The following is a 16,622-nucleotide window of genomic DNA, read 5'->3' as shown; positions in this document are numbered from 1 at the left end:
AAGAGGGTGTTTGTGATGACCAGTGCGTTCTCTTGGCAAAACTCTGTTAGCCTTTGCCCTGCTTCATTCTGTACTCCAAGGCCAAACTTGCCATGCACCCCTTGACTTCCTACTTTTGTATTCCAGTCCCCTGTGATGAAAAGGACATATTTTTTTAGTGGGTGGTAGAATTAGCCTATCCTTTTCTGCCTTAAATCCTGGTGCTCACTTCTCCTCTTTACTAATAAATGTTCTTTGTAGTATTGCTATATGATATTCTTAAATATATAGTAAGAATGTACATATGTTTACTGTTGATATTCTTACTTGTAAGAGTAGGTAAGAATATGTATTAGATATTTTTATTAAGATATCTGTCTTAAGATATTCTGAATATGGCATTCTTTTTCTGGAATGTAAATTATGGTCTGAAGGCTCAGCAGTAGAGAAAATTTATTGATCATGTCCACGACTACCTAATGCTTATTATGAGGATGCAGCATGATTTATTTAGTTTCTCAGTGATAGATACCAGGTTGATTACTCTTTGTTACTATGAAACAGTCTATACCAAATAGCTTTGTTATTACAAAAGATTGCTCTTATTATTAAATTAAAGTGATTTGTTATGTGACCAAGTTAATTTTCTGGTATTAGAATTACCCACTATCTTTGTCACCGGATTCCTCTGATTCAAATAAAATCAGTCTCTAACATACTTTCTAAATTGATGGAGTAGTTTCTACTAACTTTAATTTGGCTATTATCTTCACTCAGACTGGGTTGGGATCCTTGGAAATTCCTCACTATAACTTTGTAATTCCAATTTGGGCATGAGATGAGACCTCTGTGGATCACTTGGTCTTTGCTAACAAGTTGGTCCTTTCTCTAAAGGGATCATGTGGTGGCAGCTTTTGGATTGAATGAAGCTGGATGTAAACACATCTTCTATTTACATAGAAAGAATATGGGACTTTCTCCCAGCATGACTTGCCTCCTAAGTAGTTTCTAGGCCATTAAGCTTTGTATGCACACCTCTTTGGGATCAAAGTCTTAGCTCCATCCACTGACTACTCTGACTTCTCCTGTTTCCTAGACTGGATCCTGAAACTCCTGGTGTAGATTGACATTCCTGTTAGCGTGGTGAGGAGCAAAAACAGCAATATGGGGTGTGGGTATGTGTGTACATCTTCCTGGGGCTTTCCAGGTAGACTGAGAGGAAGTATTGTCGGCGTCTGTGATACTGACGTGGTGTGTTTGGACCCTGTCGTCTGGGCTAATGCCTCCATTGTCTTTGTTCTTTGCAGGTACAAGCAGTAAGTCCAGTACATTCTCAGCAGTAGACTTCCTTCTGGACCTGCCTGTGAAGTCAGAGCCACGTGTACCATCCTGATCCTGGTAAGCATGTTTGGCTTTTTCTTACTTACTCACTTCTATCTTTGTCCTTTGAATGACTCTGGTTGTAAACCCAGGCCACTGGCAGATGAAAACCTTTCTTGTGTCTTTATGTTTCTCAGCATTTTGTCACTTTGTGCTGATTAGCATTGACCGCTGTGTCTATGTTCTGCTTTGTCTGCTGGGTAGGGAGAACATCTTTTTCCAAAGATGTGGGCTCAGAAAGTTCCCCCTAGGATATTCAGTCATGTATTTAATATAAACTTTCCTTTTATGTTTATAATCTCGTGAACTATTCCAGTTAATCTGTTGGGAATTTTACATTCACTGTTGAATAACAGTTGAAGCCATTCAGTAGTTGTAGGCTACACAAGAATCTGTTGAAGGAAGGGAGACCCTTTCCATGGCCTAAGAGTGGGCTCTTGTCTGACACTCAGAAATGAATTGTCTGAGAAGACACATGTGCAGGAGACTTTATTGGGAAGGGGCGCCCTGACTGAGAGCAGGAGGGCAAGGAAACCCAGGGGGACTGCTCTGCCACGTGGCTCACAGTCTCAGGTGTTCTGGTGATGGGGTTAGCTTCTGGTGTGGCTCCTGCCAGTCATCTCACCTGGCCCATAGCCTGACTCGGGGGCCTTCCTGGTGACACGAACATCTCTCAGCTGAGGTGGGTTCCAGTGAGAAGGTCTTTGGAGGGTTGGTCATCTCCTCCCTCTTTTGCCCTTCCCTGAGTCTCCCAGTTAGTTTTCGGGTTAGTTTTGTCCTGCAGTACATGTTCTTTTTTGAGACTTCCTTTTGTGAGACAACTCAGGCAAGCGTGCCTGGCCAGGGCGGGTGGATTTGGTCAACAGTTCCCTAGCAAAAACTGTTTTGTAAATAATTATTCAGAGATGTTGCTCTGAAGTTAAATAACATACGACTTTTTCAGATTTGGGGAGTTTGATGGTTGAAATCCAATGCCGCTTTGAACTTTTTTAATAACCCCAGTTTTCTAATCATTAAGGAAAGAGCCCTGAATCTACTGCATTGTCTTTTTTTGGTAATTGGAGGGTGATTACTTTACAGTGTCATGATGGTTTCTGCTGTACAACAAAGTGAGTCAGCCATACGAATACATACATCCCCCCACCCCCCAAGTCATCATGGAGCACCGAGCTGAGCTCTCTGTGGTGTGTCACAGGTTCCCACTAGCTCTCTGTTTTATACACGTAGTGTATTTATGTCAAATGTAATCTCCCAATTCATCCGATCTCTCCCCTTCCCCTCCCCTCATGTCCATTCGTCCATTCTCTGTGTCTGCATCTCTTATTTGTGCCCTGGCAGTAGGAGAAGGCAATGGCACCCCACTCCAGTCCTCTTGCCTGGAAAATCCCATGGATGGAGGAGCCTGGTGGGCTGCAGTCCATGGGGTCGCTGGGAGTCGGACACGACTGAGGGACTTCACTTTCACTTTTCACTTTCATGCATTGGAGAAGGAAATGGCAACCCACTCCAGTGTTCTTGCCTGGAGATTCCCAGGGACGGGGGAGCCTGGTGGGCTGCCGTCTATGGGGTCGCACAGAGTCGGACACGACTGAAGCGACTTAGCAGCAGCAGCAGTAGGTTCACCTGTACCATTTTCTAGATTCCACATACTTAGGATGATTGTCTTTCTCCTTCTGACTTCACTCAGCAGACTGTAGGTCCAGCTACATCTCTACAGGTGGCCCAGTTTTGTTCCTTTTTATGGCTGAGTACTCTATTGTGTGCGTATTTTCCTTCTCCAATACACATAACACCTTTATCCATTCATCTGTTGATGGACATCTATAGGTTGTTTCCATGTCCTGAATATTGTAAATAGTGCTTCAATGAACATTATCTTACACATATATATATCTTTTTGAATTAAGATTTTTTTCAGAGCATATGCCCAGGATTGCTTGGTCATAATGGTAGTTCTATTTTTAGTTTTTCAAGGACCCTCCATACTGTTCTCCATAGTGACTATATCCATTTACACTCCCACTAACAGTGCAGGAGGGTTCCCTTTTCATCACATTCTCTCCAGCACTTAATGCTTGAGGATTTCTTCATGAAGGCCTTTGTGATTGATGTGAGGTGATACCTCATTGTAGTTTTGATTTTCATTTCACTAATAATTAGTGATGTGGAGTATTTTTCCATGTGCCTCTTGGCCATCTGTATGTTTTCTTTCAAGAAATGTCTCTTTAGTTCTTCTGCCCATTTGTTTGACTTTTGATATTGAGCTGCATGAGCTGTTTATATGTTTTGGTTTGTTTTAACTTTTTATGTCTTCATGTGAGGCCCCAGTTGCAGCACATGGAGTCTTCATTGCATCGTGCTGGATCTTTTGATGTGGCACGTGGGCTTAGTGCTTGTGGCACTGGGCTTAGTTGCTCTGCAGCATGTGGGGTCTTAGTTCCCCGACTGAGGATTGAACCCACGTCCCCTCCATTTCAAGGCAGATTCTTAACCACTGGCCCATCAGGGAAGTCCCTATTTGTGTATTTGGAGACTAGTCCTTTGCTGCTTTGTTTGCAAGTATTTTATCCCATTCTGAGGAATATCTTTTCTTGTTTGTGGTTTCCTTTACTGTGGAAAAGCTTGTAAATTTAATTAGATCCCATTTATTTATTTTTGTTTTTATTTTCATTACTGTGTGAGGTGCTTCAAAAAAGGTCTTGCTGTGATTTATGTCAAAGAGTGTTTTCCCTAAGTTTTCCTCTAAGAGTCTTTTAGAAGCTAGTATTACATTTTAGATCTTTAATCCATTTTAAGTTTATTTTTGAGTATCGTGTTAGGTAGTGTTTTTCTTGGTTTTTTTTTAAAAGGTAGTGTTTTAATTTCATTCTGTCCAGTTTTCCCGGCCCTACTTATAGAAGAGACTTCTTTTCTCCGGTATGTGTTCTTGCCTCCCTTGTCATAGACTAGATGGCCCATAGACGTGTGGGTCTGTCACTGGGCTTTCTGTCATGTACCATCGATCTGTATTTTTTTTGTTCCAGTGCCGTGGTGTCTTGGTTACTATAGCTTTGTAGTACAGTCTGAGGGCGGGGAGCCTGATCCTTACAGCTCCATTTTTCTTTGTAGTTTGCTGTAGCTCTTGGGAGTCTTCTTGCTTTCCATACAAATGGTAAATTTTTTTGTTCTAATTTTGTGAAAAATGCTGGTGGTCATGTGATAGGGATTGCATTGAATCTGTGGATTGCTTTGTGTACTTTAGTAATTTTCACAATATTGACTCTTCCCATCCAAGAACTTGATATCTCTCTCCATCTCTTTGTGTCATCTTTGATTTCTTTCATCAGTATGTTATAGATTTCTGAGTACAGGTCTTTTACCTCCTTAGGTATGTTTATCCCTAGGTATTTTATTCTTTTTCTTCCTATGGTAAATGAGGTTATTTCCTTAATTTCTCTTTCTGCTCTTTTGTTGTTAGTGCATAGGAATGCAAGAGCTTTCTGCGCATTACTTTTGTATCCTGCAACTTTAAGATTCATTGATGAGCTCTAGTAGTTTTCTGGTTTCATCTGTAGGGTTTTCTGTGTCTAGTACATCGTTTGCAAACAGTGACACTTTTACTTCCTCTTTTCCAATTAGTATTTCCTTTCTTTTTCTTTTTTTGAGTGCTGTGTCTAGGACTTCCAAGTCTGTGCTGAGTAGTAGTGGTGAGCGTGGACATCATTACCTTGTTCCTACTCTTAGCAGAAGTGCTTTCGGCTTTTCACCATTGAAAATGATGTTTGCTGTGGGTTTGCTTTATACAGCCTTTGTTATATTGAGGTAGATTCCTTTTGTGCTTATTTTCTGGAAAAGTTTTTTTTTAAACCATGACTGGGTGTTGAATTTTGTTAGAATCTTTTTCTGCATCTACTGAGATGATCATCTGATTTTTAATTTATTAATATACTGTATACGTTGATTGATTTGTGTATATTCTTTAATTGCATCCCAGTTTTTCCTTGCATCCCCGGGATAAATCCCACTCAGTCAAGCTGTATGATCCTTTTAATGTGTTGTTGGATTCTGTTTGCTCATATTTTGTTGAAGATTTTTGCATTTATGTTCATCAGTGACATTGGTCTATAATTTTTTATATGTGGTATTCTTTTCTGGTTTTGGTGTCAGAGTGATGACTTTCATAGGACAAGTTTGGGCATATTCCCCTCTCTGCAGTTTTTGTTAAGAGTTTGATAGAATTTACCTGTGAAGCCACCTGATCCTGGACTTTGTTGGAAGATTTTTAATTATACCTTCTATTGAATTACATGTCGTTTGATCTGTTCATATTCTCTAATTCTTTCTGATTCAATCTTGGAAAGGTATACCTTTCCAAGAATTCGTCCATTTCTTCATGCTGTCCATTTTATCCTCATAGAGTTGCTTGCAGTAGTTTTTATGATCCTTTGTATTCCTACAGTGTCAGTTTTAATTTCTCTTTTTTCATGTCAAATTTTATTGATTTGAGTCCTCTTCCCCCCACCACCTCTTTTTTGGTAAATCTGGCTAAAGGTTTATCAATTTTATTTATCTTCTCAGACAATCAACTTTTAGTTTTATTGATCTTTGCTGTTGTTTCCTTTGTTGCTATTTCACACATTTCTGCCTTGGTCTTTATGATTTCTTTTTCTAATTTTAAAAATTTTTGTCTGTACTGGGTCTTTGTTGCTGCACGAACTTTTTCCCTAGTTGTGGCAAGCAGGGGCTGCTCTCCAGTTGCAGTGTGTGGGCCCCTCATTGCTGTGCTTTCTTCTGTTGGAGCGTGAGCTCTGGGCATGCAGGCTCCAGTAGTTGCAGCACGCGGGCTCAGTAGTCGCGGCGTCCGGGCTCCTGAGCGTGCAGGCTCAGCAGCTGTGGAACACAGGCTTTGGTGCTCTGCAGCATGTGGGGTCTTCCCGTGTCTTTTGAATTGGCAAGCAGGTTCTTTACCACTGAGCCACCTGGGAAGCCCCCAAAATTTCTTTTTTTATACTAACTTGAGGGGGACTGTTCTTTCTGTAGTCACTTTAGGTGTAAGGTTTGGCAGTTTTGAGATATTTCTTCTTGTTTCTTGAAGCGAGGTTGAATCACTGAGACAGCATTACCACTTATTAAAAAGGCAGACGGAACTTCCCTGGTGGCACAGTGGGTAAGAACCCACCTGCCAGTGCACGGGATGTAAGTTCAGTCTCTGCTTCAGGAAGATCCCACACGCTGTTAGAGCCACTAAGCCCATGCACAGCAACAGGAGAAGCCCCTGCAATGAGAAGCCCGTGCAGAGCAGCTAGAGAGTGGTCCCCGCTCTCTGCAGCTAGGGAAAGCCCGTACCCAACAACCAAGACCCACACAAGCAAAAGTAGAAAATTAATTTAAAAAATACATTCAGTTAGTAGCTAAAATACTGCTGTTATTTAGTCACTAAGTCGTGTCTGACTCGTTTGTGACCTCATGGAGTGTAGCCCACCAAGCTTCTCTGTCCGTGGGATTTCCCAGGCAAGAAAGCCATTTCCTTCTCCGGGGGATCTTCCCAACCTAGGGATCGAGCTCACATCTTCTGTATCTCCTGCACTACGGGCAGAGTCTATACATGCAGGCAGAGTTTTAATTCACTGCTTAAATCACTGTTTTATTTATTTAATTCAGTGTTTTATTCACTGCTGTGAGAACCACAGTGCCCAGAGGACCCCGAGCCAACACAGGCACATCAGCGTGGAACCAATGAAGGTCCAGGAGAGGGGCATTTCTGTGTGTACCATCGTGTTGGGACAGGACTTCCAGCATCCTCCTAGTGGCGATCTGTTTCCTACTCAGAGGTTCCAGAACACTGGGTCTGTTCCAAGGTGACCCAGACTGAGAAGGAGACGTGAGCAAGAAAAACCATTGCGCCTGCTTCACAGGGACAGATCTGAAGCACTAGGCTGCTCCACCTCGGAGTCCGATGGCGGCGGCGACATTGAGGGACCCGCATCAGGTAACCCTCGTCCTCTGGGCCCTCACCCCAGCAGACACTGAAGCCCAGAGTGTGGGGCACCTGCTCACATACCTGCAGCCTTGGGATCCAGGATGTTGAGGTGGTCATAGGTCGGGCCCTGTATCTGACAGACAGTGATGGCGTGTGGGAGAGGGTGATGGGCAGAGGGCGCCACAAGTATAGCGGCTTGGAGGTTGGACTGAGCTGGGAGCATTCAGGAAACCTGTTTCTTTAGGGAACAGTGAATTAAAATTAAATGGCACCTGGATTGGCAGGCTCAGGGGTTATTTCTTCATTCTGAAATCCCTGGGGACTGTTGGAGAATTTCAGCAAAGAAAAAACGTGAAGTTTCCCAGGAGGTCTTTAGATGAAAAACAAGCTTAAGAGGGTTGATAACAGTGAAGTACAGGGAGACTGAGTCCTGTGGCTGAGGACTGAGTCTCCCAGGGTTTAGGCAGCTGGAGGGCTCTCTGCTCCGGGGTGAGCAGAGCAGAGCCCATGAAGCTCCACCCTGGTCGCCCGCCTCCACTTCGTCTACTTCATCGTTCCCACAACAGCTGAAGCACCTTTGGAACCTTCACAGTAAGGCAGGGTTCCCAGGGCTCACTGATGGCAGCCCTATCCATGTGGTGTCAGGGCCCTGGAGAAGCATCAGGACAAGGCCGGAGGTTACTATATGGAAGTGTTCCTCATTCCAGAGATCAGTAAACTGAAGTGGTCTCGGGCATACCTACCAGTACGTCCAAGATGCTTGAAGGTGAAGCCGGCCTGGCAGTATTCAGGGAAATGTCAGTCTCCTTCTGATGAGAACAGAGCAGGGAGGTAGGACTCAGACCTGGAATATGGGTGTTGATTTTGGAGGTGGTAGGAATAAGGGGAGATTTGGACCATAAGATGGAGGCGACCTTTCCTTACGCTGCCCAGCATGTTCCATTTTAGGTGGGAGGGTGAGAGGAGGCTGCCACACTAGTTCAGGTGGGATGTGTGTAAGACACAATTGTGGAGGTGAAGTTGTTGGATCTTTGTTCACTTGCTGAATTATGTCCGACTCTTTGCAACCCTGTGACTGCAGCACACAATGTTTCCCTGTCCTTCACTGTCTCCTGGAGCTTCCTCAAACTCATGTCCATGGAGTTGGTGATGCTGTCCAACCATCTCCTCTCTGTCACCCTCTTCTGTTGCCTTTCCCAGCCTTGGGGTCTTTTCTAATGAGTTGACTCTTCACAGAAGAGGCCAAAGTGTTGGAGCTTCAGCTTCAGCATCAGTCCTTCCATTGAATATTCAGGGCTGATTTCCTGATTCCTTCAAACCAGGGATGGACTGGTTTGATCTCCTTGCAGTCCAAGCGACTCGCGAGTCTTCTCCAACACCAAAGTTTGAAAGTATCAATTCTTTGGCACTCAGCCTTCTTTATGGTCCAGTTCTCAAATGACTACTGGAAAAACCATAGCTTTAGCTCTGTCTGTTGGCAAACTGATATCTCTCCTTTTACATATATTGCCTAGGTTTTACATATACTGCCTAGGTTTTTCATAGTTTTTCATAGCTTTTCTTCCAAGGAGGAAGCAAGCATCTTTTGATTTCATGCCTGCAGTCACTGTCTGCGTTGATTTTGAAGCCTAAGAAAACAAAATCTCTTGTTTCCATTGTTTTCCGATCTATTTGCCATAGAGTGATGGGACCAGATGCTATGATCTTTGTTTCTTGAATGTTGAGTTTTAAGCCAGCTTTTTCACTCTCCTCTTTCATTTTCATCAAGAGGCTCTTCAGTTCCTCTTTGCTTTTTGCCGTCAGGATGGTATCATCTGTATATCTGAGGTTATCGATATTTCTCCTGGCAAGCTTGATTCCAGGTTGTGCTTCATCCAGCCCAACACTTCACATGATGTATTCTGTATATAAGTTAAATAAGCAGGGTGACAGTATACAGCCTTGGCTCCTTCCCCAGTTTTGTTGTTGTTGTTGTTTAATTTCATTTGGCTGCATCTGGTCTTTGCTGTTGTAGTGAATCGGCTCAGGCTTAGTTACTCCAAGGCATGTCAGCATATGGGATCTTAGTTCCCTGACCAGGGGTCAGACTGCATCCTTTGCATTGCAAGGCAGATTCTTAACCTCTGGATTACCAGGGAAGTCCCCCTTTCCCTGTTTTGAAGCAGTCTGTTGTTCCATGTCCGGGTTAAACTGTTCCTTCTTGACCTGAATACAGATTTCTCCGGAGGCAGGTAAGGTGGTCTGGTATTCCCATCTCTTGAAGAATTTTCCAGTTTGTTGTGATTCACACAAAGGTGTTAGCATAGTCCATGAAGCAGAAGTAGATTTTTTTTTTTTAATTCCCTTGCCTTTTTTATGATCCAACAGATGTTGGCAATTTGATCTCTGGTTCCCCTGCCTTTTCTAAATCCAACTTGTACATCTGGAAGCTCTCAGTTTACATACTGCAGTGACTGCAAATTGTACAGTATTCGAATGTTCTTTGGAAGTACCTTTCTTTGGTATTGGAATGAAAACTGACCTTTTCCAGTCCTGTGGCCACTGCTGAGTTTTCCAAACAAATTTACTGGAATATTGAGTGCAGCACTTTCACAGCATCATTTTTAGGATTTGAAACAGCCCAGCTGGAATGCCATCACCCCCACTAGCTTTGTTCATAGTGATGCTTCTCTCAAAGGTCCACTTGACTTTGCCTTCCAGGATGTCTGGCTCGAGGTGAATGATCACACCATCGTGGTTATCTGGGTCATTAAGATCTTTCTTACATAGTCCTTCTGTGTATTCTTGCCACGTCTTAGTCTCTTCTGCTTTTGTTTGATCCATAGCATTTTCTGTCCTTTATTGTGCCCATCCTTGCATGAATTGTTCCCTTAGTATATCTAATTTTGTTGAAGAGTTCTCTCTAGTCTTCCCCATTCTGTTGTTTTCCTCTGTTTCATTGAAGGTTTTCTTATCTCTCCTTGCTGTTTCTCTGGAGTTCTGCATTCAATAGGGTAAATCTTTCTTTTCTCCTTTGTCTTTTGCTTGTTTTCTCAGCTATTTATTTGTAAGGCCTTTTCACAGATGACTCCTAAGGTTTTTGTCTTTACAGCTGAACATGGGGGTCTCCATTCACAGGGCTGGAGCAGTCAGTGAAGGGAGTGGGAACAATTTCCAGTGAGGATAGCGGGAGTTTTGTTTTGGGCCATGTTTAAGAGCCTGATGTGTTTCAGAAAATATAGAATGGAGGTATCCAGTTAGTTGGAGGTTATAAAAATGTAGAAATCTGAAACAGTTCAGCATTAGAGCCACATAGGTGGTGACCACTGGGTGGAAGGAGCTCAGTGTCACATTTAGGAAAGGGAATTCTCATCCTAGGTAATGTTACTCTCAGGTCAGAAAGAACAGGTCATTCTGCATCTCTTTCTGGGGCACCTGGTTGGAGGAGATGGCATTTGTGGGAGGAAGGGACAGTCTAACAAGTGGCCAAGACTCCCAAGGGAAGAGTGGACTGTGGTGAATGCAGAGGCCCAGGAATAATTGGGGCAAAGGGACCCTGAGACTGGAGCTGCTCTTGTTCAGCATTTTCTTGACTCACAAGAACTTTGTGGTGATCTTTCATGGAGCCTGATGTATTTCACTCACACTGCTAGATGAGTTTAGAGGTGAATGGGAACATTTGTGTCCATGTAATGAGAAGAATTACATTCCCTGAAGTTTTTAAGTTGAAGTGTTAACCCCCAGGACCTCAGAATGGGACTGTATCTGGAGGTGGGATTTTTAAAGAGGTAATTAAGTTAAAGTGAGGTTATTAGCACGAACCACTAGTGTCTTTGTAGTAAGAGGAAGTTAGGACTCGGGTATGGGAAGACTGTGGGAACTCACATGGAAAGTACCAGTGAATTTTAATCCTTAATAAGCCAAAGATTGAGACTGCAAATGTTTCAATAATGGTAGTAGGAAAGAGAAGGGCTCTGATAGTAGGGTACATCAGTGCATGCATGCTCGGTTGTGTCTGACTCATTGCAACCCCATCCACTGTAGACCACAAGGTTCCTTTATCCTTGGGATTTCCCAGGCAATATTTACAGTTGGTAGTCATTCCCTTCTCCAGGGGATCTTACCAGACCAGGGATCAAACCCATGTCTCCTGCATTGGCGGGCAGGTTCTTTACCATTGAGCCACCAGGGAACCCCAAAGGGGAAAGTGCAAACAAATTGGGAAGAGGGCTATGGTATATTTTAAGATCCATGCATGGTTCTGGGTGCCTGAGACTGAAGCACAGATCAGAGGCAGACAAGGCGGGGGGCCTGGATTTTAGGCTGCCTCAGATGGTTGGACTTCCCTGGCTCAGACGGTAAAAGCATCTGCCTACAATGAGGGAGGCCTGGGTTCAATCCCTGAGTTGGGGAGATCCCCTGGAGAAGGAAATGGCAACCCACTCCAGTATTCTTGTCTGGAAAATCCCATGGACAGAGAAGCCTGGTAGGCTACAGTCTGTGGGGTCACAAAGAGTCAGACACGACTGAGTGACTTCACTTTCAGGTGATTGGGTCTTGCACAGGGCTGTAGCAGTAGGGGGTTCTCTTTATCGAGGCCTCTTAAGCTGTGTGATGAGTCAGAGAGACAGTTGGGACAGCTGTGCCTGCAGATGAGAGATGTGCACGTGGAGAGGTAGTGGGAGCTGATGATTCCACATCCTCAGCATTGGACTGACAAGTGCAGGTTGAGCCCATGTGATTGTACCTGGGAGGTGCCCTCTGGTTTCCCCAAGGATGGGGCCTGGCTGGCAGGGGTTAGACACCCCCAGCGAGGCCTTGCACTTGGATGGTAGCTATTGGCCCACCTGCCTTTTACAGCTGAGGACTGGATACAGTGATTCATGGGACCTGAAGAGAGAGTGCTATTAGTGGCACCAGGTCCTGGGCAAACGTGGTCATTTGTAAGAGTCACAAGGCCTGGGGTGGTCCACTACATGGGGCTGAGCTTTGAATGTGGCTTGGGTGAACAGAAGAAAGTTGTGATGGCTGAGAGTGCAGCCCAGAAGTGGAGAGGGCCACGTGTGTCTGAGAGCAGACATGTTCTGAATGCAGAGTCTGAGGCAAGGACCTGCCCCTAAGTAATGAGGTCTCCAGAGAAAGATCTGGGGCTGCTGCAGCTCAGGAAGTCATGAGAAGTCCCTGGGAGTATTTGAATCCTGTTTGAATTGTCAAAGTATACTCTGGATGTTTTTTGCCAGGTTGTGGTGTAAGCCTAAAATTAAAGATTAAAGCCAGTGTTATTTAAGTGCTGTGTTGTGAAACCATGAGGACTTCAAATGGCCTGAGTGCTGGTTCTTCTCACTCTGCTCCTACACATAAGGTCTCCTAACCCAACAGTCTTCTTTCTCACAGGGATTAAATGGACTTTCTGCTCATCCCTTCTCAGGTGGTTTCAGTTCCCTGCCTGCCCCTGGAGGATCATTGTTCACTCTTTCCATTCATGTAGCTCCACTCTGGCTCTGTGAGTGTGTGGTCTCCTCATCTCCCAGACTGAGTAGATGATTAATACGTTGCTGTTGATCTCATCTGACCAACATTAGGTCTCCTGTGTTTGGTCATCTCTATAACCATAGGACATGATCCCATCCTCCCCCCTGGGGTAAAGTAGGAGATGATTGAACTACCATAATTTATAGGGACACCAAAGAGGCACTTAAGCTGTGGGGTGGTCAAATGGTGGCCTGGGACATGTGGCTGTGGTGTCTAGAGATGTGAGGGATGTACCATATTAAGAAGGATGTGCATTTGCAGAAGGAGTAAGTCTCAGGGCCCCAGTGGGAGACGTACATGATTTGCCCACAAGTTAGGGACATTGCCTGGCAGCTGTGCCATGTCTTTTTGCCTGTGTGCCTCCTCTTGGTGACTTCTGGCCCCAGTGATCAGTGGGGCCATTTGCAGACAGTGGGTCTGGTTTCATCTCCCGAGTTGGAGAGAGGGTGGGCATAGGTCGATGTGTCAGTGATGGGTTGTGGTCTTTGGGAGAGTTTGTGATTTCATCTTTCCCCCATCATGGCAGGGCAGTGTGACCTTTGAAGATGTGGTTGTGTACTTCTCCTGGGAGGAGTGGGGTCTCCTGGATGAGAATCAGAGATGCCTGTACCACGATGTGATGCTGGAGAACTTTGCGCTTGTGACCTCACTGGGTAAGGCCCTCACACCTACCCCAGTACCTTGTACTCAACTCTGCTCACTTCAGACACAGGTGTTGCCTCCTTTCCCCAGTTGCCTGGCTGGTAGGCACTAGGGTCAACAGGGCTGGGCTAAGCTACCTCTTCATGAGCCTGCCACCTCTAATTGTGCTGCCAAAAAATCCAACCAGTGTCCCAGGCTGCTGTTCATGAAACTCTCACATAGCGCTGAAATGTCACTCAGCCAAGGCTCTCATGAAGGGTGTTGGCAGAGAACTTGAACTGGATGTTTCTTTCTTTTCTGCACCTCTCCCCTTTACATTCTTTATCTTATGAGGCCTTCCTAATTCTTAAGACTTTCAGAGCCTCAATAGTGCACATCAACCTCATATTGAGAACAATCCAATGGGCTGTGCTGAGTCTCACACAGAATTGTGTAGAGGCTGCCCCCTCCACCACAGACGACAGGCATCTCACCCGCACGTCTGTGCTTTCAGGTTGTTGGTATGGAATGGAGGAGGCAGTGGCATTTTCTGTGGAGAGTGTTCCTGTAGAACAAACATCACGGGGCAAGACTGTAGTTCCATACCCATCCATTGAGAAGACTCAGCCCTGTGAGGGGTGTGTCAGGGCCAGGAGAGACGATCTACAGCTGCCTGAGCACCAAGGCCTGCATCCTGAGCAAAACTCACAGCCCGGTGAGGAGTGTGAGAAGCAACCAAGGTTCAGCCCTGGCCTCCACCCAGAGCCCAGCAATGAGAAGCCATCCAGAAGGGACACAGACAAGGCATGTGTGAGAAGTTACAGATTTCACATATCAGCAAAGCCCTTCACTTGTGAGGAAGTGGGCAAGGATTTCCTGGCTATGCTGAACCTCCTCCAGCATCAGGCCACACTCAAAGGGACAAAGCCACAGAGCAGCTTTCAGTGTGCAGAGCCCTTTCTTGGTGGAAAAAGTCAGTACAAGTGCAGTGAGTATGAGAAACTGTTTAGCTGTGAATACACACTTTTTCAGAATCAGCAGATTCTCACTAGAAAAAACTATCAGGACTGTGATGACTGTGAGAAACCTTTTAACCAAAGTTCCCTCCTTATCAGTTGCCAGAGACCTGATAACACAGGAGCAAGGCCTTATGAGTGCAGCGAATGTGGGAAGTCCTTTAGCCAAAGCTACAGACTCATTCAACACCACAGAAGTCACACTGCAGCACGGCCTTATAAGTGCAATGAATGTGGGAAAGCCTTTAGCTACAAACTAAGACTTGTGCAGCACCTACAGATTCACAGTAAAGTGAGGCCTTATGAGTGTGGTGAGTGTGGGAAATCCTTCAGCTACAGCTCTACTCTCATTAAACACCAGAGAGTTCACACTGGAGCCAGGCCTTATAAGTGTGGTGAGTGCGGGAATTCCTTTAGCCAAAGCTCCAATCTCATTCAACACCAGAAGATCCACAGTGGGGCAAGGCCTTATAAATGCACTGAATGTGGAAAATCTTTCAGTTACAAATGCAAACTTGTGCAGCACCTGCGCATTCACACTGGAGAGAGGCCTTATGAGTGTGGGGAATGTGGGAAATCCTTTAGCCACAGTTCCACCCTCAATCAACACCAGAGAATTCACACTGGAGCCAGACCTTACAAGTGTGATGAATGTGAGAAATCCTTCAGCCAAAAGTCCAATCTCATTCAGCACCGGAGAGTTCACACAGGAGAAAAGCCTTATGAATGTGGGGAATGTGGGAAATCCTTTAGTCAAAGCTCCCACATCATTCAACACAGAAAACTGCACACCAGATAACCTCACGAATGCAATGACTGTGAGAACACCAGTCACAGCCAGTGTCTATATTCAACTAGAAAATTATGCAGCAGATTTGGGGAAACCATCTTAAAGGTCTAAGCCCAACAGGGAACATGGGTTTCTTGGTGAAGGGGCCATCTCCTAGAAGTTGAGCATTATACAGCTGAACATACACAGCAGAAACATTCCCTTTGCGTTTGTAGGTTGGTGGGAAGCTTTTAGAAGCCTTTCTGCATATTTCACTGCTGGCTCTGTTTCCTCAGTTATATCCCTTCTGGTTTCTGTAGCAGAAGCCTCACCCCTACCAGCCAGTAGTTTCCAGGTTCCAACACTTTTTATCAGTCCTGGCAGTTTGATCAGGGGAGGGAGATGTCTCATCTCTGTCCCATTCTCTACAGAACAGTATGAATAATTTTCAGGGGTACTTCATATTCCTTCCCCTCTGACAAATTAGGGCTCAATCCAATTTTAGCGAAGTGTGGGTAACATTGACAGCAATAGGCTTACCATCTTCCCCTAGAGGTCCAGCTTGCATAGCTGCCAAAAGTCTCCTGGGAAAGAGAGAGGGCTTTTAGTAAAGGGCCCTAATTTATGGCTTGGATGCAGGGAATATGGGGACCCAGAGGTCACCTGTAAGAAGCACCTCTGGTGCTTCTGTGAGAAGCACAGAAATCAGTTCCCTTTTCCCCAGTATTACACATAATGCTGAGCACTGTTGTGGAGAAGCTCCAGGTACTGCAGAAATCATGTGCCTTCAGGTCTCGAGCTGGGTTTTCTGGTGTTACTGAACGATTTCAAGGGTGAAGCCAGAAACTTCACACAGAAATGCTGGATGTGGTTATGTGCACTGGAGGAGGCTGTGGCAATGAAAGGACGTGCCTGCTGTAAAGGCACCTCCACAAATGTCCCAGTGACTGTGGTGTGTTAGATGCGTGAGTACACTCCGCTCATGTATTCTTCCTTTAGTTGCAGTCATTGTCAGAGCAAATAAAGCTTTGCTTATTCTCATAACCTCTGGCCTTTTCACCCTAAGCATCATGCTGCACAGACAATGACAGACGGGGATGAAGCTGGAGCCCAGGGATATAGCTTTTGTGACCAGTTTCCTGCTGACTCAAAAACAGTCTTTACCAGTATATTTTTTTCCTTGATGGAGGGCCTGCCAGGGAAAGGCAGGTTTCTAAAGCTCTGGTTATGGGGGGGAAAAAAAAGACTAGGAAAATTTCTACATAAAACAAATTTCTACAAAGTTTTATTGAAATATAATTGATTAAAATTGTACAATATGATACTGTTTACTTGTACACCCATAAAACTATTAAAAAACATATCTACAACAAATAGTTTGCTTGTT

At 44.7% G+C, this 16,622-nt stretch overlaps 1 protein-coding gene across 2 annotated transcripts in view; it reads left to right on the top strand.

The window, feature by feature from the left end:
* LOC100138449 (zinc finger protein 501) overlaps positions 1–16,609 on the top strand; it is a 34,121-nt gene extending 17,512 nt beyond the window's left edge. Inside the window, exons 2-5 of one of the 2 annotated variants that reach the window (XM_024979446.2) lie at positions 1,287–1,377; positions 7,168–7,327; positions 13,356–13,482; positions 13,965–16,609. In XM_024979446.2, the coding sequence (XP_024835214.1) occupies positions 7,295–7,327; positions 13,356–13,482; positions 13,965–15,265 (1,461 nt within the window). In that variant the 5' untranslated portion in view covers positions 1,287–1,377; positions 7,168–7,294 and the 3' untranslated portion in view covers positions 15,266–16,609. Of the gene's footprint in view, positions 1–1,286; positions 1,378–6,999; positions 7,328–13,355; positions 13,483–13,964 lie in introns of both variants that reach the window. The other variant, XM_010815648.4, reaches the window with a different exon arrangement.
* The last annotated feature ends 13 nt before the right edge of the window (positions 16,610–16,622 follow it).

This window comes from Bos taurus, chromosome 18, assembly GCF_002263795.3.
Source record: "Bos taurus isolate L1 Dominette 01449 registration number 42190680 breed Hereford chromosome 18, ARS-UCD2.0, whole genome shotgun sequence".
Taxonomy (NCBI): domain Eukaryota; kingdom Metazoa; phylum Chordata; class Mammalia; order Artiodactyla; family Bovidae; genus Bos; species Bos taurus.
The sequence above is the reverse complement of the archived record's forward strand: the minus strand, read 5'-3'. Positions and strand labels throughout refer to the sequence as shown.